Source organism: Bos indicus, chromosome 28 (assembly GCF_029378745.1).
Source record: "Bos indicus isolate NIAB-ARS_2022 breed Sahiwal x Tharparkar chromosome 28, NIAB-ARS_B.indTharparkar_mat_pri_1.0, whole genome shotgun sequence".
NCBI classification, from domain to species: Eukaryota; Metazoa; Chordata; class Mammalia; order Artiodactyla; family Bovidae; genus Bos; species Bos indicus.
Window position 1 is genome coordinate 13,209,806 of NC_091787.1, and position 24,890 is coordinate 13,234,695.

Genomic DNA, 24,890 nt, shown 5'->3' on the forward strand with positions numbered 1-24,890 from the left:
GTTTAACCAAGAGCACTGATGAAGTGCCGGTCCCTACCCTCCTGTTCCTCCGCTAAGATGACAAGAATCTGCTCCAACAGAATCTTCACCATCAAAGATGATGTCTAAGCATTTGGACAGCCACCCAGCAATTCCTCCGGGGTAACCCACGCCAAAAGCTTATTCACCACAATATTCAGTATCAGACCAGACCTCTATTTCAGGCCCTCCTGAAAGCTCTCCCTTGTTACCTCCATGAGAACCCATGAGGACATCTGATGTTTTCTTAAACTCACCACTATACCTCCAACCTCCCACTTTGGGGAAAAAAGTGACCATAGTAATGTCTTTGTCCCAAAGTGCCCTTTCCCCTTTACACCACCTCCTCCTCAAATACCTTCTCCACATGGCACAAGAAGGCATCTGCCATCACCACCGACACAAGAAGTAGACCTGCATTCCACTGCTGGGTCACCTGTTTCTTGATGACAAAGCACTTCTCAACATATTCCCTAAACTCCCTCCAAAATCTTACAAAAGGCAGCACACACCCATCCATGCACAGAGATGGACTACCACTCTTGGAGAATGCCCATTTTTCCCGAGTTCCTCTGTACCAGGATGTAGGTTTTCTTGGCCCCAAATCCATTGCTGGTGGTGGATGCACTGAATGTGCCAGCACTGAGGGCTTAAAATGAGAACTCCAAACACTAATGACTCTACTTCAAGATGCAGTATAAGACAATAAATTTTAACCTAGATGTAATTACAAAATGGAAATGGTATCTGTTTAAAATACAGAAAGACTTATCTAGAGGAACTGGACAACAGATTGCACTTGAAAATCAAGAAAAGGGACCTTTTTCCAGCCAGTAAGCAGAAGTTCTCTTTTTGTGAGGTGATCTTTATCATTAAAGGAGTAGAAAACACAGTCTAGTGTCCAGCAGGCCCACAGGATGACAGCTTTTGTAATTCAAAATATTAGGCACTTTTAAAAAATAAATCTTAAACAGGGATCTTCAAATCCTCCTTTGTTTTTCTTTGCTTTTACTTGTCCTCCTTTAGAATATTTTCTTCAAAATCATTCAGAGGACTGTGAGAAAAGGATGTGGTACCTGACATTACTGGAATCAACGCCTAGCACTGTACTGCTGTTCTGCTTACAGATTATTACAGTGAACTGAATGGGTATTGAGGCTTCATCAAAGAAGTACTTCTATTTTTTAAGAATAATTATACCAATTTTATCAGAAGAGACTGTGATGCTGAGAAAGACTGAAGGCAGAAGGAGAGGGGATGACAGAAGATGAGATGGTTGGATGGCATCACTGACTTGATGGACATGAGTTTGAGCAAGCTCCGGCAGTTGGTGATGGACACAGAAGCCTGGCATGCTACAGTCCATGGGGGTCACAAATAGTTGGACACGACTGAGTAACTGAACTGAACTGATACCAATTTTAAGAACATTCCTCTACTCACCCTCCCTACACAAACAAAATGTGGTGGTCTTGCCTTCAAACAAGAGAAGTTTTATGTCATTAACAATGACAGAAGAACTTTTTAAAATATGTGTCAAGTATATGATTTATATTTAGGAAACTGTTAACTTATGCTAGATTGTCATTTTCCCCCATTCTCAAAAGTTTACTGGTTTTCCATGTTCTGGCTTGTGGCCTCTAACCATACTATGGAAATGCAGTCACCCAGTGTGAAAGGAGCAGTGAACACCTTCATTTTTATTGCTGAGTGGTATTCTATTGTATGCATATATTACAATTTATTTATTTATTCATCTATTGTTTCTAGTTTTTGATTAAGAATATAGCTGTAATGAACTTAATGTGCATTTTTGTGTAGACATCTGTTTTTATATTGATTGGTTAAATATTGAAGAGCAAGATTTCTGGGTTGTTACATTTATTATATGTAGTGTCAAGCTTTTCTGACATGGTTGTTCCATTTTACATTTCGGTGATCAGTGTGCAGGAGTTGCAGTTGTTCCACAGTTTTGTCAATGCTTCATATTGTCACTTTTTTATATAGCTATTCTAATAGCTATTTTGGAGAAGGCAATGGCACCCCACTCCAGTACTCTTGCTTGGAAAATCCCATGGACGGAGGAGCCTGTTAGGCTGCAGTCCATGGGATTGCTAAGAGTCGGACATGACTGAGCGACTTCACTTTGACTTTTCACTTTCATGCATTGGAGAAGGAAATGGCAGCCCACTCCAGTGTTCTTGCCTGGAGAATCCCAGGGACGGGGGAGCCTGGTGGGCTGCCATCTCTGGGGTCGCACAGAGTCAGACAAGACTGAAGCGACTTAGCAATAGCTATTTTATTTAATTGTGGTTTTCATTTGAATATCCCTGATTAATAATGATGTTAGGCATTTTTAACTTATTTATTGGCCACTGCGTATCTTATTTTGTGAAGCATCAGTTCAAATCATTTGCCACTTTTTAGTTTGGGTTCTTTTATTTAAATGAATCCACTAAAGCAAATATACCCACATGTATAAATACCAAAACAACACATTTGAAGACAAAAGCAAGTTGTATAAAACATTCTCACTGATATTACTTGTAAAACAATGTTATTACACATATATACATGCAATGATATATATGCATTATTGTAGAAGTATGACATGTGTGGGATCGATATTAACCAAATTTAGAATCTGTGGAAGATGTAAATGGTTACAGGTTGTAGAATGGACTATGAAAAGCTTCCTGTGAATCTGGATGGGGGCACTGAAGTCATATATACTAGAGTATTCTAGCCAGTACACCAGCTCATTCACACTCAATGTTTCTGGTTACTGAACATAGTAAGAGGAAGCAGAACCAGTCCCAAAGCTACCTCTTGCTGATCCTGGCAATTGTTCTGATGTGGATCTAGTCCATTTTGAGATGCCCCAGAGGTAGGCCTGGGGCTGAACCAAACCATTAGGCAGTACAGTCACCCCTTAGCATCTGCTGGGGATTGGTTCCAGGATATCTCTTTGAATAACAAAATCAGCTGATGCTCAAGTCTTTCACAGTAGGCCCTCCCTACCCTCAGGTTCTGCATCTGTGGATTCAACCAACCACAGAACCGCAGATAGGAAAACACAGACATGCAGGAACTGTATTTGCATGAGTAATTACACAGTTGGGGTTCAGATTCATCAAACACATGTAATAACTCATGATGGGGAGGACCATGAGCAACATGTGTTTCTCCAAAAGTAAAATCAGAGACTTAGAAGATTATTCAATGTGTGCTTTTAAAAAAGCTTCACATTCCACAGTTAATATTTTTGTAAATATCTATTTTCAGTTTTATTTCTATGAAAAAATTTGAAATTACTACAAAACATAACATTTAGAATAAGGAAAATTTCTGTCCATATTTCCTAAGTTGATAGACTTCCTTCAAAACAAACTTCAGCTATAATAAAATCTGAATTCTGTTAAAACCGTCACATTCAAAAAATCTTTAAGATTTCAACTTAGTATCAATTTTCTTGTTCAATAAAATGGCATTTTTTAACATAGGCTGGGTTATTGATATCATCCCTATTATTTGCCTGACATGCAATAACTACAACTTGTGTATGAAGGTCTCAAAAAACATATAAGATGTTGACAGCTTCCCCCAGGTGTGGTATATCTATTAGTAGTGGCCAACTTCTGGAAGAAAATTTTCTCACATCTGTTTGATTCATAAGATTATCTCCTACTTAAGTTATTTAATAAGCCTTAATTTATATTTCCACACACTCCCTACATATATTAGTAGGGTTTCTTCCACATGTATTCATTTTAAGTTGTCTTATTAACAATATTCATCACATTCATAGTAATTTCTCCCATGGTAACTCTTTCATTTGTTTTAGAATATGATTTAAGAGTAAAAAATTTACCACTTTACATTAATAAGGGCCATGTCCTGTATGAATTTTCCACAGTACTTCAAGGTATGAATAGCTAGGTACTAAGATTTCTCCCATTGCTATTAATATATTTAATAGATTTTCCCCATGTATGTAATTTTGAATGTATCGGGAGAACTGATTTCTTAGAGGTTTTCCCAAATTCAATACATTCATAGGCTTTCTCCCTTATGTGCCTTCTCTGATGTACTTTGAGACCTGAGTTGCAACTGAAGGTTTTCCGACAATGACTACACTCATAGGGTTTTTCCCGTGTGTGTTCTCTGATGTTTAGTGAGATCTGACTTACGATAGAAGGGCTTCCCACATTCATTACCCTTATAAGGTTTTTCCCCTGTGTGTATCCTCTGATGTACAATAAGGACTGATTTTTCAGAGAAAGATTTCCCACAATCGTTACATTCATAGGGCTTCTCCCCTGTGTGAGTTCTCTGATGTGATCTGAGGACAGAATTGCAAATGAAGGTTTTCCCACACTGATCACAGTAATACAACTTCTCCCCTCTGTGTGTTCTCTTATGTACCGTATAGTCAGACTTATAGTAAAAGGTTTTCCCAAATTTTTTACACACATAGGGTTTCTCCCCTGTGTGAGTTCTCTGGTGAACTGTAAGATATAAATTTCTAGAGAAGAATTTCCTACATTCCTTACATTCATAGGGTTTCTCACCTGTGTGAGTTCTCTGGTGTTTAGTGAGATCCGACTTATTGTAAAAGGTTTTTCCACATTCATTACACTTGTAAGGTTTCTCCCCAGTATGTATTCTCTGATGTACCGTGAGGACTGATTTCTCAGAGAATGATTTCCCACATTCATTACATTCATAGGGTTTCTCCTTTGTGTGTGTTCTCTGGTGTACTTTTAGGCCTGAATTGCGACTGAAGGTTTTCCCACACTCATTACATTAATAGGGTTTCCCCCCTATGTGAGTTTTATGGTGTTTGGTGACATATGACTTATGACAAAAGGTTTTCCCACATACCTTACATTCATATGGTTTCTCACCTGTGTGAGTTCTCTGATGTATTGTAAGGTATGAATTCCTGAAGAATTTCCCACACTGATTACACTTACAGAATTTCTCACCTGTGTGTGTTTTCTGATGTATTGTGAAAACTGAGTTGCTTATGAAGGTTTTCCCACATTGACTACATTCATAGGTTTCTCCCCTGTGTGAATTCTCTGGTGTATTGTGAGATATGACTTATGGTAGAAGCTTTTTCCACATTCTTTACATTCATAAGGTTTCTCTCCTGTGTGAATTCTCTGATGAATTATGAGGTATGAATTCCTATAGAAGGATTTTCAACATACATTACATTCATAGGGTTCTCTCCAGTGTGGATTCGCTGATGTAAAGTGAGAAGGAATTTCCTAGAGAAGCATTTCCCACATTCATTACATTCATAATGTTTCTCTCCTGTATGTACTCTCTGCTGTTTGGTGAGTTTTGACTTTTCACAGAATGCTTTTTCACATTCATTACATTCATAGACCTTGTCTCCTATGCACGTTTTCTGAGTTACATTAAGAACTGACTTCCAGAAAGGTTCCCCCAGGTTATTACATTCAAATGTTCTTTCTGTATCAAGAAAGTTTGATCTGCTGAAATTATCTACTGTCATTATGTTCATAATCTTTCAGCTTCAAATGTCTCAAGAGAGGTACCTTTTCAAAGGTTTTACCATATTCACTAAACTCATAAAGACTTTCTCTTATCTTATGGACCATGAGAACTGAATAATTACAGAATGTTTTGTCACATTCATTATGTTCACAAGGACCTTGTATTTTGTGAGCTTGTTTATATGTGATGAAACTGTCTTCTCACAGAAATCTTCACCACATTCTTTATATTCAAAAGACTGCTCTACATGTTTAATTTTCTCATATGGAAAGAAGTCTTCATTTTGACTGACATACTTTCTATTCTGAATTAATTCATAAGGTTTCTCTCTTACATGAGCTTTTCATGGTTAACATGAAGGAATAATTTTTCATATGCACTGAGATCACCAAACTTCTTTCTTAAATAGTTTTTCTCAATAATTAATTCTGAAATATATTTCAAACTCATCCCACTTGTGTCACATTTACAGGGTATTTTTATGAAAGGAACTGGGTATGTGCTGAAATTAAACATTTTCCCTAATACATTACCTTTCTATATAGTCAGTGTTTTGTCGTTGATAAATGGAGCTTGCCAGAAATCTCTGTCGTGCATTTCCTGAATCTGTTCCAGCCGATTAACAATCCTGCAGACTGCTAGAAATAAGCAAAAAACTGTACATTATTAATTTTATTATAATTATGATAAACTTACCCTTATATACAAATACCCTTTTATATGATTGACTCAGTTTCTTTAAATAAGAGTAATCCAAGATGTCTGTGTGCCCCATTGTTTCAGCTTAGAAGAAAGAAACAAAACTTGACACAGTGGAAATGGGGAATAAAAACTCAGAATAAAGACATCTACATTTGACAATGTTTACATAGGTAAATACTTCAAGACTTACTATAGGGGTTAAAAATAAATAAAAGCACAGTGAATAAAGGAAGACATATTTTGGGGGAAAAAGACTGAGCCAGGTCTGAGAAATGCAGAAAACCAGAAAGGAAATGAAGATTAGTATATAAGAGTACCCTGGAGAGATATCAGAGGATTGATTTGATCTTTTGAAGGAAACAAATTAGACGTTATCTAATTTTCTTATACTTAATATACTATAGATAAATCTCTATGCTTTACATGTTTCCAGTGTTTCTAATTGAATTCTCTTTTTAAAATTATTTTAATGTTTTATATATTAATTTATTATACTGATTAAATTTATATAAAATTAAATTTATAGAAAAGCACCAATTTGTTCCTGCTTAAGAAGACCTGTAGCAGCCTACTTTCTTATTCTCCCTCTACTCATGTGACTTACAAAGTCTACAAATGTCTACCAGGAATGTAAAATCAAAGAGACAAGAAAGATTGAAAGAGGGCCAGATCTATTTGTTTTCAGTTTTGGTATATTCATATTATTCTCTAAGTTTCTGCAAAAGTTATCTTACCCTACTAACAAATGCTAACTTTTCCTCATCTTAAATTTGCTGTGATGAGTTTAATACATTAATACATTTTTTTAACTTCTAAACAGATCTCTACGTTTCTGTGTTTTATTTATATTTAAAACCATGGAGGACCTAACCTAAAATAATTACTGATACTTATATTTATTTACCCTAAGAATTCTCAGCTAGACTTCACCTTATTATCTTCCTATTCAGTATATACAATATAACAATGATGACCTTACTCAAAAACCTGCCCAGATCCCTTTGCTTCCAAGCAACATTAGACAAATTAGACTATAGATACAATTCTAGGGGAAAAAATACTTTTTACCAACTATATTCATATTGGGTATCTATACTATCACACCACAAAGCTATAATAAATGTATTCTTTCTCAAAATGACAGACTATTAGATTGCCAGAAATTGATCAAGTTCAACCAAGACTTTCAGTAAACAGGCTTACATTTCCATTTTGGCTTTGCTCAGAACCTAAACATTAAACATCAGGGAAATTACACTGTGTCATATCTGTTTCCAAATAAATCTTTACAACATCTCTACAATTCCAAGTTATATTTATATTGAAATTTAAAAACAATTACATTCTGTACATCTAATTCTGTCACAACACTGAATAATACTCCTTTGTAGCATCAGATCAGATCAAATCAGTCGCTCAGTCGTGTACGACTCTTTGCGACCCCATGAATCACAGCACGCCAGGCCTCCCTGTCCATCACCAACTCCCGGAGTTCACTCAGACTCACGTCCATCGAGTCAGTGATGCCATCCAGCCATCTCATCCTCTGTCGTCCCCTCCTCCTCTTGCCCCCAATCCCTCCCAGCATCAGACTCTTTTCCATTGAGTCAACTCTTCACATGAGGTGGCCAAAGTACTGGAGTTTCAGCTTTAGCATCATTCCTTCCAAAGAAATCCCAGGGCTGATCTCCTTCAGAATGGACTGGTTGGATCTCCTTGCAGTCCAAGGGACTCTCAAGAGTCTTCTCCAACATCACAGTTCAAAAGCATCAATTCTTCGGCACTCAGCCTTCTTCACAGTCCAACTCTCACATCCATACATGACCACAGGAAAAACCATAGCCTTGACTAGACGGACCTTTGTTGGCAAAGTAACGTCTCTGCTTTTGAATATGCTATCTAGGTTGGTCATAACTTTCCTTCCAAGGAGTAAGCGTCTTTTAATTTCATGGCTGCAGTCACCATCTGCAGTGATTTTGGAGCCCAGAAAAATAAAGTCAGCCACTGTTTCCACTGTTTCCCCATCTATTTCCCATGAAGTGATGGGACCACATGCCATGATCTTAATTTTCTGAATGTTGAGCTTTAAGCCAACTTTTTCACTCTCCAGTTTTTTCACTTTCATCAAGAGGCTTTTGAGTGCCTCTTCACTTTCTGCCATAAGGGTGGTGTCATCTGCATATCTGAGGTTATTGATATTTCTCCCGGCAATCTTGATTCCAGCTTGTGTTTCTTCCAGTCCAGCGTTTCTCACGATGTACTCTGCATATAAGTTAAATAAACAGGGTGACAATATATAGCCTTGACGTACTCCTTTTCCTATTTGGAACCAGTCTGTTGTTCCATGTCCAGTTCTAACTGTTGCTTCCTGACCTGCATACAGATTTCTCAAGAGGCAGATCAGGTGGTCTGGTATTCCCATCTCTTTCAGAATTTTCCACAGTTTATTGTGATCCACACAGTCACCCTAACCCTTTGTAGCATAAACACCCTCTATTAACTGCTAAAATTTAAAATATTCAGCTGTCTTTTTTTTCTCCTCCTTTTTCTAACTGAAACCTATGATCTTACAAGTATTTACCTCAGATTTCCTTTGAGTACTGGAATTAGTGGTTCTTAACAAGTCGTGTGGTTTCAAAAACACAAATCTCAAGTTTTGTTCAAACCTTTAATTTCTGAACAGGAATCTAGAGGTTTATAACTCAATATCTGAATTGAAAAGTTATTTTCTTTCAGTGTTGTCTGAATGAATCAATATAAAGGGCCTCTCATTCATCAAGAGTTACAATTAAGAAATGATCCAATATCCATTATAAGTTATATAACAAAATAAGATAGGCTCTCTTTGGAGAAAGTATAACATAGATAAGAAAATAGCCTCATTCAATATCCATACACTACCAAGAATCAGAATCTATAGCTGGTAAGGCAAATCAAAACAAGCAAGAAACATTTCAAAAAGCTGGGCAAACAAAATAAAAAAACAATCTAAAAAGGAGAGTAAAAACAAAAGCTAAAAAATGTTAATAATAACAATAACAGGAAAATTAACAAACTATCACCACAACCCAGGCTCTGCTCCATGTACTTTCACATACTAATTCATGAGAATCATTAAGTATACAGAATCCAAGACATAGCTGTAGGAAAGGAAAGCATATATATGGATCATATTCATGAAGGATTAAATGGGAGTTTAGCAGCCCCAGTTTTGTTCCACAGAGATGAGATATAGCAGTATTTTAAGCATGATTAAAAAAGAAAAACTTAGATGTCATATATTACATTTTGGGGAAAAAGTAACTCAAGTTAATAACATGATAAACTAAATAGTTTGGGGAGAATATAATTTCATTTGGAAATTAGAACAAACTAAAAGAATATGGTTAGTGTTTTGGGTGGTCTCAGTGGAAAATGAGAAAATAAAAATATTTTTAACGCTTTTACAAAAGTATAACAATAGTATCTGTAAGAAAGGATGAGAGAAAAATAAAATGATGGTATATCAGTTTTAAGAGTAGAAGGTTCATAGAATCTAATGAATGAAAATAAGTATGGAAGATTGTGCTTTGTGAATGATGATTTCAATAGTAGTTCTTGCTATACTGGACGAACTGGAGTATCCTATAAGAGATACTCTGCAGACAGGTAAAACATTGAATACTGCAAAAGCAAAAGATGCTAAAGACAAATATCAAGTCACTAAAATCTGATGTCTTAGAGATTAATTTTATTTTTGAAGATCCAATGTGACAATTTTACTTCTGATTGGTAAATTTAGTCCTTACACAATTATGGTCATTATTATATCACATTGTCTCCTACATTTTACTTTCTGCTTTATATCTGTCAGCTTTATCACTACTTCTACTCTACCTTTCTTCCTTTGTTTTAGACTGATTTGGTTTTTTGTTATCTTTTCCATTTTCTCCTCTATACAACTTTGAAAGTTATACACACCTGTTTCTCCACTTTAGGTGGCTGTCCCTTAAATTTTGTCATTAATATTTAACTTAAAATCTAAAGTGATTCTATAATCTGAAACTCTTTTTCTAACAGAAGAATCAAATGCAATTTGATCAACTCCCAATTCAATTATGAAACTGTCTTTTAGTATATCATAGTCTTTTTTAGCCGTACAAATTAGGTATCATAATTATTTTTACCCATATATTATTTAGACTTACCTATAAGTTTACTAATTTCTTGTTGCTTACCACTCCTCTCAAGTATTCTTTAGGTTTCATTTTTTTTTTCTCTTCCTGTAGTATCTCTGTTAGAATTATACTAACAAAATTATACACTAAAAGGTATTGCTTCTATAATTTATTTCAGAACCAATCCAAATTTAACGATATATCCTGACAAAGATTCTCTCCTTGACTAAATTTTAGTTAAGCTCCTCTGAGACCTATTCTTGACTAGGTCTCAACCTTGCCTTTCGTGTCTGTTTCTCCTGAGCAGTTTTAGCAAGAATCCTTGTCAGTCTAGGGAGAATCTCCTCACCCTTGGTATTTCCTCGCCCAAAGTTCCTCATGTTTCAACCTTGATATATAAACCCTTGGCCTGAATTTAGCAAGAATTCTGTAAGGTCAGTTTAGCAAGAATCTCCTTACTCTTGATGTTAACTCTTAGTAATTTTCTATTCACTTACCCCTTCACTCTGTTGGCTACAAATCCTCAGCTGTCTTTGCTGTATTTAGAGTTGAACTCAGTTTTAGAAAAAAAAACTTTATCCCCCTACTGCAATAGCTAATGAATAAAACCTATATCGCCTTTAACTAGTATCTGGCTTTATTTCTCTTCGACAAATCTCATCGTTTAAAAAATAGTTTGCTGAGTTCATTATTCTAGATTGACTTTGTTTTTTTTTGCTTCAATTTAGATGTCTCTAGCAGTTTCTCACACCACCCTTATGGCAGAAAGTGAAGAGGAACTAAAAATCCTCTTGAAAGTGAAAGAGGAGAGTGAATAAGTTGGCTTAAAGCTCAACATTCAGAAAACTAAGACCATGGCATCCGGTCCCATCACTTCATGGCAAATAGATGGGGAAACAGTGGCTGACTTTATTTTTGGGGGCTCCAAAATCACTGCAGATGGTGATTGCAGCCATGAAATTAAAAGACACTTACTCCTTGGAAGGAAAGTTATGACCAACCTAGACAACATATTAAAAAGCAGAGACATTACTTTGCCAACAAAGGTCCGTCTAGTCAAGGCTAAGGTTTTTCCAGTAGTCATGTACGGATGTGAGAGTTGGACTGTGAAGAAAGCTGAGCGCCGAAGAATTGATGCTTTTGAACTGTGGTGTTGAAGAAAACTTTTGAGAGTCCCTTGGGCTGCAAGGAGATCCAACCAGTCCATTCTAAAGGAGATCCGTCCTGGGTGTTCTTTGGAAGGAATGATGCTAAAGCTGAAACTCCAGTACTTTGGCCATCTCATGCGAAGAGCTGATTCATTGGAAAAGACTCTGATGTTGGGAGGGATTGGGGGCAGGAGAAGGGGACAACAGAGGATGAGATGGCTGGATGGCATCACCAACTCGATGGACGTGAGTTTGGGTGAATGCCGGGAGTTGGTGATGGACAGAGAGGCCTGGTGTGCTGCAATTCATGGGGTCGCAAAGAGTCGGACACAGCTGAGCAACTGAACTGAACTCAACTGAGCAGTGTCTCATTCCTTAGGAGGCAATGTGACTTTCCCTCTGGCTGTTATTAAGATTTTCTATTTTGGAGAAGAAATTGCTTTTATGGAATGCATATTGAATCTCTTTTATTCTGTTATTTACTTCAAATTTTATGTCAGTTTCTTCTTGCTTATTTTTCTCATCTTTCTGTATATAATTTTAGCAGTATCTATTCTTCCTTAAGATTACTCTAATTTGTTTACTTCACTGATTTTGTTTCAACTGTTTTCTGAATTTGACGTCCCATAATTGTTTTCTACCTTACTAGCATATTTCTTCAGAGAAGGCAATGGCACCCCACTCCAGTACTCTTGCCTGGAAAATCCCATGGACAGAGGAGCCTGGTAGGCTCCAGTCCATGGGGTCACAAAGAGTCAGACACAACTGAGTGACTTCACTTTCACTTTTCACTTTCATGCATTGGAGAAGGAAATGGCAACCCACTCCAGTGTTCTTGCCTGGAGAATCCCAGGAACAGGGGAGCCTGGTGGGCTGCCGTCTATGGGGTCACACAGAGTTGGACATGACTGAAGCAACTTAGCAGCAGCAGCAGATTTCTTGAATTCTTCTATCACAATAGTAATTGATGCATTATCCTATTTAAAATTCATGATTCAATATTTTATAACATTTCTTATGTACTTTATAACTACTATGATCATGCTTCTGCTGCTGCTAAGTTGCTTCAGTCATGTCCGACTCTGTGAGACCCCACAGACAGCAACCCACCAGGCTTCTCTGTCCCTGGGATTCTCCAGGCAAGAATACTGGAGTGGGTTGCCATTTCCTTCTCCAATGCATGAAGTGAAAAGTGAAAGTGAAGTCACTCAGTCATGTCCAACTCTTTGAGACCCCATGGACTGTAGCCTACCAGGCTCCTCCATCCATGGGATTTTCCAGGCAAGAGTACTGGAGTGAGATGCCACTGCCTTCTCCCTGTGATCATAAGACAACTTTATCTAATCTACTCCTTTTGTTACCTTTTCCACCCCTTTTTTCTTGTAATTGTCTTGAATGAACTTGTGCTGGTTCCTTTTTGATTATTCAGCTTCAAAGAACATGAGCTTTTTAAGAAACAGCCAACTAAATGAGGTTTACTTGGGAGAAGGAATAGAGCCATGTCTTAGGCCAACAGGATAATTCCTTATGAACAAGTGCTTTACACACATACCAGACTTGGTATATAGATCAACTCAGATCTGCATTCCTTTCTCAAGAGAGTAGCAAGTGGCTTGCTCTGTTGGTAATCATGGAGTCAGGGTTGGCACCACTGCAGCTACCAACTGAGGAACACCAAAAGTTGTGCTGACTTCACAGAGACTACATTGCCTAAGGAGCTGAACTGGAGCCAGGAAGACTCTGGCTTCCCCAGCAGTTACCTAGAGAGGCTGTTTGATATAATCCATAAGTGAGAGGGAGTTAAACACTCTACAGACCAGTCTTATCTAATGAGAGAGAGGAACAAGAAGACAGAAACTTCCCTTCCACCTCTCTGGCAGACTGTTTGAGGACACAGTGGTTCACATGAAGACTATGAAGTCTTGCTGACTGTGAAACCAGAGGTGCTTATCATAGAGCCATAGCTAACTAGGTAATGGCCCCTTTGCACCTACCATTCCTCTTCACCAGCCTTACTCCTCATTTGCTCATTTTTTAAGGTGATCTGTACATGAGTTTGATTAAGCTCCAGGAATTGGTGATGGACAGGGAAGCCTGGCGTGCAGCAGTCCATGGAGTCACGAAGAGTTGGACACGACTGAGTGACTGAACTGACTGTACATCCTAGCTAATTACTATCAAGTAAGTTTTTGCTTTAAATTCAGTGTTCTAGGATTACCCACTAAGACAGCATGTAAGTTTATTAACCCACGTTTAGGTGTCTGAGAGGGTCTTTTTTTCCCCCCACAGACAGAAAGTCTCTTTTCTTACATTGTCAGAGAAATAAGACTGCTACTTAAAAATACGGTTTAAGTATCTGTTTCCACACTTAGCCCGAGTGAGTCTGCTTTACAGAACCAAACTGTATCCAAAGAAGTTCTACCTCCCTGGGGGCAACATTGTGGTTAATCTAAAGGTTAGGTTTCACACCTCAAGAGTATTTACTTGACTTTGTCCCCGAAAAGTACTTTGCCAACTTCTCTTACGAAGAGAAATGCTTTTTTCCATCCACCTGCCTACTCCTACTTGAGTTTTTCAGTGATTTTAACACTTTTATACTTGTGCTGATTTGCGATTTTAGATATTCTCTAGTGTCATAAACTGAATTTGTATTGCTCATTTATATTAATGATTCTGGATGACCTAAGGCAAGGATGGAGAAAATGCTGACTTCACACATCCTTCTTCAAAGAAGTTCATTCTGTCCTTTAAATACCATCTTCACTTAGCTATAGGACACCACATTCTCCACCCAATCTGCAAATGCTTCTTCTCTTTTTTCTTCTGAGTCATCTCATTCTCATGTCTTCTGAAAGGTAGTGTCCCAGGGTATAAGCCTTCAGACCTTTCAAATATGTGCATTCCTCCTCCTAAGGAGAGATGTTATCTAATCCCTTAGCTTTAAATACTACATTTTGAAGCTTTAAATACTGTGATAGCTGACACTTTTCAAATAAATATCTACCACCTGGATTCTTCCCTAATCTACTTCTGCTTATATACCCAAATGCTGATTCACAAGTAAACCTGGATATTTTATAGTCACCTGAAACTCAATGTGTGCAATTTAAACTCCTATTGCTACTGCTAAGTCGCTTCAGTCGTGTCTGACTCTGTGCAACCCCATAGACGGCAGCCCACCAGGCTCTGCCGTCCCTGGGATTCTCCAGGCAAGAACACTGGAGTGGGTTGCCATTGCCTTCTCCATTGTGTAAAAGTGAAAAGTGAAAGTGAAGTCACTCAGTCGCGTCCGACTTGTACCGACCCCATGGACTGCAGCCTACCAGGCTCCTCCATCCATGGGATTTTCTAGGCAAGAGTACTGGAGTGGCTTGCCATTGCCATTAAAGTCCTATTAAGTCCTCCCAAACTGTTTCTCCCCATTTTTTCCCAATCTTGGCAATTGGTGCTCATTGATCCAGTTTTTCTGGATGAAATCCTTGGAGTCTTTCTTGATTCTTGTCTTTTTTTCATATTCCTTGTCCAATTCAACAGCAAATCTTATAGGTTCCCACCTTCAACATACATCCATAAGCCAATCACTTTTATTCTTCCTCACCACTTTCAACCAAGGATAAGCTACCGTCACATTCACACAGACAGAAATACTATTCTGATTGATGTTCTTGCTTTCAGCCCTCTTCCCCCAATATTTTCTTCACTCAGCAGTTAGAGAGATCAATTTAAAAGACATATCAATGTATGTTGCTTACTGGGTTAAATTATGCCAATGGCTTCTCATCTCAGAATAAAATCAAAGTCCTTATCATGGCCCAAATGGCCCTACATAATTTGAGCTCCCAGTGCCTTTACAATGCCAACTCTTACTATTCATTGCTCATTCATTTCCCCCAATCCAGAGTGATATTTATGTGTCCTCAAACACATCAAATACATCATTGCCTTAGTAGACTGACATTTGATGTTACCTTTGCCATCAAGACTCTCCACGAGTCTCATTCTCATTTTATTCAAGTTGATATCATCAGAAAGCCCTTCTTGATATCCTTTCTAAAGTATAACACTCCATCATTCTTACCCTTCTCGATTTCCTTGGTATTTACTGGCATATTTTATATATATACATGTGTTATTGTTTGTTGATTGTCCTTCTCTCCCTATCAGAATGTAAGCTCCATGAGGTCAGGGACAAAATTTAGTTCACTGATGTATTTCCAACACCTAAAACCTGAGTGATGCTCGTGGGTACTCAATATTTGTTGAATGAAAAAATGAACATATGAGCAAAAATTAAGAATAAAAAGAATTCATACCTGTCACCAGGTGTCCTATTTAACACACCTTAACTCACCTGGGTAGCTCTGGCTTGGAGACTCTGCCTCTAATACCCATGGATGCTCTCCTTGTTCCAACTTGAAGATCAGTTCTGGTTTAGGGATGCAATACCCTGTGAACAGGAAATGACATGGGAATTGGGCTAGACTCACAGGCTTTGGGGCTTCTGAAGAAAACAGAAAATGAAGCTTCAGACACCCATTTCAAACTTTTACTAGAAAAAGAAAAACATTCTTTACAGTGTTTCAACAATCCTTCTACTCACCCTAAATCTGAAGCCTAAATATGATCAAACCCAAAAAAGCTTCCACAGGATTTAGCAACCAAGCAAGGATGTGCAACTAGGAATCTACATGGAAAACAATCCCTACCCACTGAGATGAGGTGACTATAGTTCTCCAGCATCACATCCCTGTACAGGGTCCTCTGAGCAGGGTCCAGCTTCTGCCATTCCTCCTGAGTGGAGCCCACAGTTACATCCTCAAATGATAAGGATCCCTGAAATAGCACATTTGTGTTCAAATTCAAGTAATCATAACTGGGAGACATGGAAAATATGCATGAAGTGGTTATACTGTTCACTATTCTGAATTAATAAAAATGTGTGTGATGTCTACTTTTGCATTCTACTTGGTTGGAGAGGGAGAAATCATAATAGATATTCCCTACTATTGTTATAAGTTATTGGTGCCTGCAAGCCATAAAGAACTCTCCTACTTTGAGGGAATCTGAAGACAAAGCAATGTTATTTTTATCAAGGTGCATATAATCTGAAAACAAACATACATGCATATAACTACAATAAGAGGTTATTATAGTGAGAAGATGGCAAAGTTGATAGAGATTGCAAAGGGGACAAAAGATCTATTCCTGCTATTAGGGTAGGTTTCACTGAGGAGGTTAAAAAAATATTAGAGTGATACTCATGAACATAGGGCCACAGCATAACCAAGTATACATCTAAAATATATAGTTAAAAGAATAACAATTAGCACATAAGAGAGTGCCATTCAGGACTATGATAAGATTAAAAGCTATAGAGGTATTCAAGGAATGAGTTATTGAATAATTTTGGACCTAACACCTGTAGAATAGGGGTGTCCAAAATATCTGGTTACTCTTGCATCTGGGAAATTTATTTACAAATTTATGATTTAGAAAAAAATGTAGGTAGGCACCTGAGTATTTACTTCCCATAACTGAACAGACTGTTTCACAGTTTTCATCAAGAGTAGATTCCATCTCAAGAAACCACTTTCTTTGCTCATTTATAAGAAGCAACTCCTCATCAGTAAAGTTGTACCAAGAGATTGGAGTAATTCAGTAACATCCTCATGCTCCACTTCCGATTCTAGTTCTCTTGCTATTTCTACCATATCTGCAATTACTTCCTCCACTGAAGTCTTCAATTCCTCAAAGTCATCCATGAGGGCTGAAATCCTTCCAAATGACTGTTAATGTCGATACATAAACCTCTTCCTATGAATCAGAAACATTCCTAATGGTTTCCAGAATGGTGAATCATTTCCAGAAGGTTTTTAACTTACTTTACCAGATCCATCAGAAGAATCATTATCTATGGCAGCTAAAACCTTACAAAATGTATTTCTTAAATAATAAGATGTGAACAGCAAAACCACTCCTAGATCTGTGGGCTGCAGATGTTGTATTAGTAGGCGTTGAAAACAACATTAATCTCATTGTACATCTCAATCAGAGCTCTTGGATGACTAGGTGCACTGTCAACAAACAGTAATATTTTGAAAGGAATTTTTTTTTCTGAGCAGTAAGTCTCAATAGTGGGCTTAAAATATTTACCAAACCATGTTGTAAACCAATGTGAGGTCATCCAGGCTCTGTTCTTCCATTTACAGAGCAAAAGCAGAGAAGATTCTTAAGGGACCTAGGACTTTTCATATGCCAAATGAGCACTGGCTTCAACTTAAAGTCAACAGTTGCAATAGCCCCTAACAAGAGAGTCAGCCTGTCCTTTGAAGCCAGGCATTGACTTCTCTCTAGCTATGAAAGACCTGGATGGCATCTTCAAATTTTTTTAAAAATTGACATTTTAATGATTAAAAAAAAAGATTTATTTATTTTGATGTGCTGGATCTTAGGTGCAGCACATGGAATCTTCACTGTGGCACGTGGGATCTTTTAGTTGCATTATGTAAGTACTTTAGTTGCAACATATGAACTCTTAGTTGCAGCATGGAGAATCTAGTTCCCTGACCAGGGATCAAACCTGGGCCCCCTGCACTGGGAACATGGAGTCTTAGCCACTGGACCACCAGGGAAGTTCTGTCTTTTTCTGGCTATAGGATGTTTTGTCTACACTGAAAATCTATTCAGTATACCCACCTTCACTAATTACCTTAGCTAGATCTCCTGGATAACTTACTGCAGTTTCTACAACAGCACCTGCTGCTTCACCTTGCACTTTGATGGTATGGAGACAGCTTCTTTCCTTAAACCTCATGAACCAGTCTCTGCTAACTTCAAACATTTCTTCTGATGCTTTCCTCACCTCTTTCAGCCTTCATGGAATTGAAGAAAAGAGAATTAGGGTCTTCCTCTGGATTAGGTTTTCATTTAAGGGAATGTTGTGGCTTGTTTCATTTTCTATCCAAACCACTAAAACTTTCATATCATAAAAAGGCTGTTTTACTTTCTTATCATGTGTGTGTTTACTGGAGTAGCACTTTTAATTTCCTTTAAGTACTTTTCTTTTGCATTCACAACTTAATTAACAGTTTGGGGCAAGAGGCCTAGTTTTTGGTCTGTCTAGGCTTTCAAAATGCTTTCCTCACTAAATTTAATCATTTCCAGCTTTTGATTTAAAGTGAGAGATGTATGACTCTTACTTTCACTTTGACACTGAGAGGCCATTGTAGAGTTATTAACTGGTCTAATGCCAATACTTTTTTGTCTCAGGGAATGTGGAGGCCTGAGGAAAGGTAAATAAACTTGGAAACAGCTGGTTGGTAGAACAGCCAGAACACATACAATATGTAAGTTAATCTTACATGAATGTGGTTTGTGGGGGTCCAAAACAATTACAATAGTAACATCAAAGATCACTGATCACAGATCACCATGACAAATATAATAATAATGAAAAAGTTGAAATATTGTGAAAATTACCAAAATATGACACATTGATATGAAGCACGTATGCTTTTGGAACAATGTGCCAAAGACTCAATGCAGGGTTAACATAAACCTTCAATTTATTAAAAAATAATAATAATGCAGTATCTGTTAAGTGCAATAAAGCAAAGCACAATAAAACAAGGTATGCCTGTATTATACATGACAATGAAAAAATGGAAATGACAAGTGTCTTTCAGTAAAGAAATGGAAAACTAAAATGTGGTATGGTCTCATAATAAGACATTATATGACTTTAATAAATACAGTATTAATCAACTTGGACCAATATTAAATAAATATTAGAATTTTTAAAAAGTGCCTCTGTGACTCTAGACAGATATTATCTTTGCCTCCCCTTCACTTCTGATGGTAGCCAGCAATATGTGACAATCTTTAGATTGAAGGTGCAATACTCCAATCTCTGCTTCTGTAATCAGACAGTGTTCTCCCCATTTGTCTCTATCCTGGTGATACTGTGATATAGTAAGGATTATATATTCTTATCTCTGGCAAGAAGAAAGACAATAAAAATTAGAGAGATAAATAAGTGGAGTATAAAAATAGAATGAACAAAGCCAAAAGTTGCTTCTCTGAAAATAAATCAACAATATTAACAAACTTTGAGCCAGACTGACAAAGAAAAAAGAGAAAAGACTCAAAATATTAAAATCAGAAATGAAAATACTTTTACTGACCTAACAGAAATAAAAAGAAAATAAAAATAAAAAGACAATACTACAAACAATTATATGTCAAAAAATTAGAAACTTAAATGAATAAATTCCTAGAAACACAGAAATAACCAATTGACTCAGGAAGAAATACAAAAGTAAATAGCAAGCAAAGAGATCAAATCAGTAATCAAAAATCTCTCAACAAAGGAAAGTCCAGAACCAGATGACTTCACTGGTGAATTTTAGCAAACATTTAAAGAAGAATAGCTCTTCCAAAAATAAATGGAAGAAATAGTCGACCCCTGAAAAAAACAGGGGTTAGGGGTAATGACCTCAGTGCAGTTAGAGTTGGCCCTCCTTATCTGTTTCTGCATCTGTAGACTCAACCAACTGTGGATTGTGCAGTACTGTAATATTTAGCACTTAAAAAAATCTACATGAGTGGACCTATGCAGTTTAAACCTATGTAGTTCAAGGATAAACTGTAATTCTTAATTCAATGAGGCCAGTGTTAATTACCCTAATATTTAAGCCAAATAAAGGAATCACAATGAAATGAAATTACAGGTCAATATGCCTTATGAATATAAATGTAATATACTCAACAAAATACTGTAAGATTGAGCCCAAACAACATATTAAAAGGGTCACGGGGAATTTGCTGGCAGTCCAGTAGTTAGGACTCTGTACTTTCACTGCAGGAGGCACAGATTCGACCCCTGATAGGGGAACCAGGATTCCACAAGCCATCTGGTGCAGCAATCAATCAATCATGAATCACGATGAAGTAGAATTTATACCAGGAATGCAACATGAGAAAATCAATTTAATATACTAAATAATGATAAAAATCCCCACAAATTGCTCAAATGAAGCAGAAAAAGCATTTGACTACAATAAAAACCTTTTCAGGATAAAATCACTCAATAAACTAGGAACAGAAGTGAACTTCTCAACATGATATAAAGGCATGCATGAAAAACTCACAGCTAAAAATATTCAAGGGTAAAAGACTGAAAGCTTTCCCACTTAAGTGAGGAACAAGACGAGAATATTCACTTTGGACACTTCTATTCAACACTGTAAAAGAAGTTCCAGCTAGAGAAAATCAGGTAATAAAAAGAAATAAAGGCATCCAAATTAGAAAGAGTTAAGTAAAACTACCTCTATCTGTAGAACATAATCCTATACACAGAAAATCCCAAAGAATCCATCTAAAAACTATTAGAGCTAATAAATTCAATAAAATTGTAGAACACAAGATTAACACAAAAAAAACTCTGTTGTTTTACTACACACTGACAATGAACAATCCAAAAGTAAATTAAGAAAACAGCTCTACTTATGATAGCATCCAAAAGAATAAAATACTTCAGAACAGAGTTAATCAATGAGGTACAAGACTTATATTCACTGAAAATTACAAAACTTTGTTGAAAGAAATTAAAGACCTAAATAAGTGGAAGGACATTCCTTGTTCATGGGATAAAATACTTAATATAGTCAAGATCAGAATACTCCCCATAGTTTCACATATTTGATGAAAAATCCACTGGACATTTTTTTGCAGAAATGGACATGATCTTTAAATTTGAAGATCATGGAAATGCAAGAAACCTCAAATAACCAAAACAACCTTGACAAAGAGAAACAAATCACAAGACTAACACATCTTAACTTCAAAACTTGCCACAAAGCTAGAGAATCTAAACAGTACAGAACTGGCATAATGAAACACATATAAATCCAGTGAACGAAACTGAAAGTCTGGAAATAAACCTATACTAACCAGGCAACGCTAGTGGTAACGAACTCACCTGCCAATGCAGAAGACATAAGAGATGTGGTTCAATCCCTGGGTTGGAAAGATTCCCTTGGAGGATGGCATGGTAGCTCACATCAGTATTCTTGCCTGGAGAATCTCATGGAGAGAAGAGCCTGATGGACTACAGTCCATAGGGTTGCAAAGAGTCAGATATGACTGAAGCGATTTAGCACAAACCTATACATCTCTGGTCAACTAATTCTCAACAAGAGTACCAAGGCCATTCAATAGGGGGAAAAACAGTATCTTCAATAAATGGTGTGGGGACAATGGGATATCCACATACAAATAAACAAGATTGGATCCCTTCCTGTTATATATGCAAACTTAACTCAAAATAGATCAAAGACCTAAAAATATGAGCTAAAACTGTAACACTTTTAGAAGAAAACATAGTAAATCTTCATGATCCTAATTTGGCAACAAGTTCTTAGATATGACATCAACAGCACATACGATAAAAGATAAATATATAAACTAAACTCATAAAAATTAAAACCTTTTTTGATTCAAAGTATATACAATCAAGAGAATGGAAAAACAAGTCAAAGAATGGGAAAAAATACTTTAAAATCATATCTGATGAAAGCCTAGAACTCAAAATGCTTTGATATTAAACAACCCAATTTAAAGATGGACAAAAGACATGAACAGACACGTCCACAAAGTAGATATAGAACTACCCAACAAGCACATAAAAAGGTGATCATTGGTTATTAGGGAAAAGTAAGATATGACTTCACATACACTAGGAAGGCTATAATAAAAAAAATGTAGACAACAAGTGCTGTTGAGGATGAGGAAAAACAGGAAATCTCATATATTGTTAGTAAAAATGTAAAATTGTGCAGCCGTTGTGAAAAAGTTTAGTGGTTGCTCATGTAGTTAAAAATAATTAACACAGGACCCAGCACTTGCACTACTAAGCCAATACCACAGTTAAAAACAGGTTTTCTTTCTTTAAAAAAAAAAAAGAACCATTACTTTAATGAGAATATTCAAGACAGGAAAAGATGCAGTGGTACAGGCAGTAAACAGGTTTTCGAACAAAAATGTATAAAATATTGACAGCAGCACTATTCACAATAGCTGTAAGGTGTCTATTAATTGATAACTGTATAAACAAAATGAGGTACATCAATACAGTGGAATATTATTGAGTCACGAAAAGAAATGAAATCTTGGTAAAAGGATACTATTAGCTATAAAATGAAAAAGGTCTGAGAATCTAATGTATAACATGGTGACTATGTCGATAACACTGTACTATAAAACAATGTTTGCTAAGTGTTAGAAATTTGCTAAGAGAGAACTTAAATATCTCATACACAAAAAAAGATAAATATGTGAGGTGGCAGATGTGTTTACTAGATGGGAGGAATCCTTTCACATCAAACTGTCATGATATACAACTGAAATATCTTACAATTTTGTCAATTATACCTTAACAAAGCTGGGGGGAAGGAATAAAGTCTGATACATACAACAATACAGATTAAGCTTGAAAACATTATATTAAGAGGAAGACACAAAAAACACAAATTGTATAGTTACATTTATATAAAATAGCTAGAAGAGGCAAGTCTTTAAAATCAGAGCATAAATTAGTGGTTGCCAGTGACTGGGGTAAAAAGGGGAATAGAGAATGACTTTAAGGGTATTAGGTTTTATTCAGGGATGATGGAAATGTTCTCGAACTAGACAGTGATGATGCTTGCATAACACTGTGAATGTATTAAATGCCACTGAACTTACACTTTAAAATGGCTAAGTAGGGGACTTAGAGGTCTCGTGGTTAGGACTCTTCTTCCACTGCAGAGGGGAACGGGTTTGATTCCTGGTTAGGGAACTAAGATCCTGCACGCTGTGTACACAGCACAGCCAAGAAAAACTAAAGTTAAAATGGCTAATTGTTTACATGTGTTTAAATAATATATATTATTGGTGACTTATACTGAACAAATTCTAGCAAATGAGGAGGAAGAATTCTGCATGAAGGAGACTGAAATTTGATTATGTGCAGAAATTTCTTCTATTAACTGAACACTACATATCAAGCAAGGTAGAGAATTTTATAAGTTTATTATAAGGACATGCAGTCAACTTATTCTGTAGATGTTCTAACCATAGTTTTATCCAGGAGTGGGGGGAAAAAATCCTGTAGACAACAGAAAGCTGTCTACACAAGCATCAGTAATATGGTCTCCTGAGAAACCTCATTAACTGAGTTTTACTTGGGACCATTATTGGCATCCATTGAAGAATGATTTCAGGCATTTATTTCATGGTTGCCACTAGAAGGATGTTCATCATTTACATGAAAAGAAACAAAAGGTTTTGTTTTGTTTTGTTTTGAGGTTTCAATGCCAGAAAGTCTTTAGGTTCCAAAAGGAATCAGGCAGCTTTATTCACATGATCAATGAAAGCCATGTAAGAGTCTTATTTTTGGTCATAACTACCAGAACAGTCAGAAATATTTGCAGCTCACTCTGATAACCGCATAACCTCTTAGAGACAGAGAGAGAGCCAGAGAGAGAGAGAGTGTGTGTGTGTGTGTCTCCTTGCCAACTCTGCTCTAGTGACTTACTATTCCAATGCTACTGGCCTGGAAAGGTTAATATCACCATCACCTGCAATCTCAGGCCTCATTCTGGGTTTTACAAACTTTCCAGGTGATTTTAATGCACATTAAAGTTTGAGAACAATTATGCTAGACTGTTTCCCTCAGGTTCATTTGATATATTTCTACTGTTCTGTGTCAAATCTAGGACTCATTAACCTCATAAAATACATTGTAAAACAAACTGTAGAAAGACTTACAACAACTCACACAGAATTTCTTCATATTTTGCTGGTCTTGGAAAAATGCTGAAATCTCTGAAGGTATAGCTGGAATAGAAAAAGAGGAATAAAATCATTAGGGGTACAGATTGCCTGCAACTCTTGGATTTGCATATTTAAATAGCTACAAACATCACCTGGTTAAATGCTTCTCTGTGAAGGAATATCCTTCTCATTCTGGAGAAGGGGCAAGAAGGGACATAAGGAAAAAGTATCCACATGTCTATGGTCATGCAGATATTGGGTGCGAAAATTTTTCACTGGCTGAATGAAATTAGTTTCTACTTTTTAAAAACAACATATGTAGCTCTTTATTTGAAAGAAATTAAGAAATTATAAGGAAATTGGTTAAATTACAATATTCTAAGTGAAGGAACACTAAGCCTTCATTAAGTTATACAGCAAATATTGTAACATCCATGGTTATTTTCTTATTTACTACTTGAAACAGAGAATTCACCCAAAGCTGTGAAAAAAGGGAAGGAGGCACTTTAAGGTAACATTACTT

The 24,890-nt window shown here is 36.7% G+C and overlaps 1 protein-coding gene and 1 pseudogene across 2 annotated transcripts in view; both read right to left on the reverse strand.

Moving 5' to 3' along the window:
- Nucleotides 1–3,953: 3,953 nt before the first annotated feature.
- On the reverse strand, nt 3,954–5,554 carry LOC109553936 (zinc finger protein 33B-like; annotated as a pseudogene).
- A 526-nt stretch (nt 5,555–6,080) lies between these two features.
- LOC109553937 (zinc finger protein 33B-like) overlaps nt 6,081–24,890 on the reverse strand; it is a 54,259-nt gene continuing 35,449 nt past the window's right edge. Inside the window, exons 2-7 of one of the 2 annotated variants that reach the window (XM_019954270.2) lie at nt 24,372–24,430; nt 21,534–21,662; nt 18,264–18,426; nt 16,261–16,387; nt 15,906–16,001; nt 6,081–6,182 (exon numbers count right to left, since the gene is read on the reverse strand). In XM_019954270.2, the coding sequence (XP_019809829.2) occupies nt 6,085–6,182; nt 15,906–16,001; nt 16,261–16,387; nt 18,264–18,426; nt 21,534–21,604 (555 nt within the window). In that variant the 5' untranslated portion in view covers nt 21,605–21,662; nt 24,372–24,430 and the 3' untranslated portion in view covers nt 6,081–6,084. Of the gene's footprint in view, nt 6,186–15,905; nt 16,002–16,260; nt 16,388–18,263; nt 18,427–21,533; nt 21,663–24,371; nt 24,431–24,890 lie in introns of both variants that reach the window. The other variant, XM_019954267.2, reaches the window with a different exon arrangement.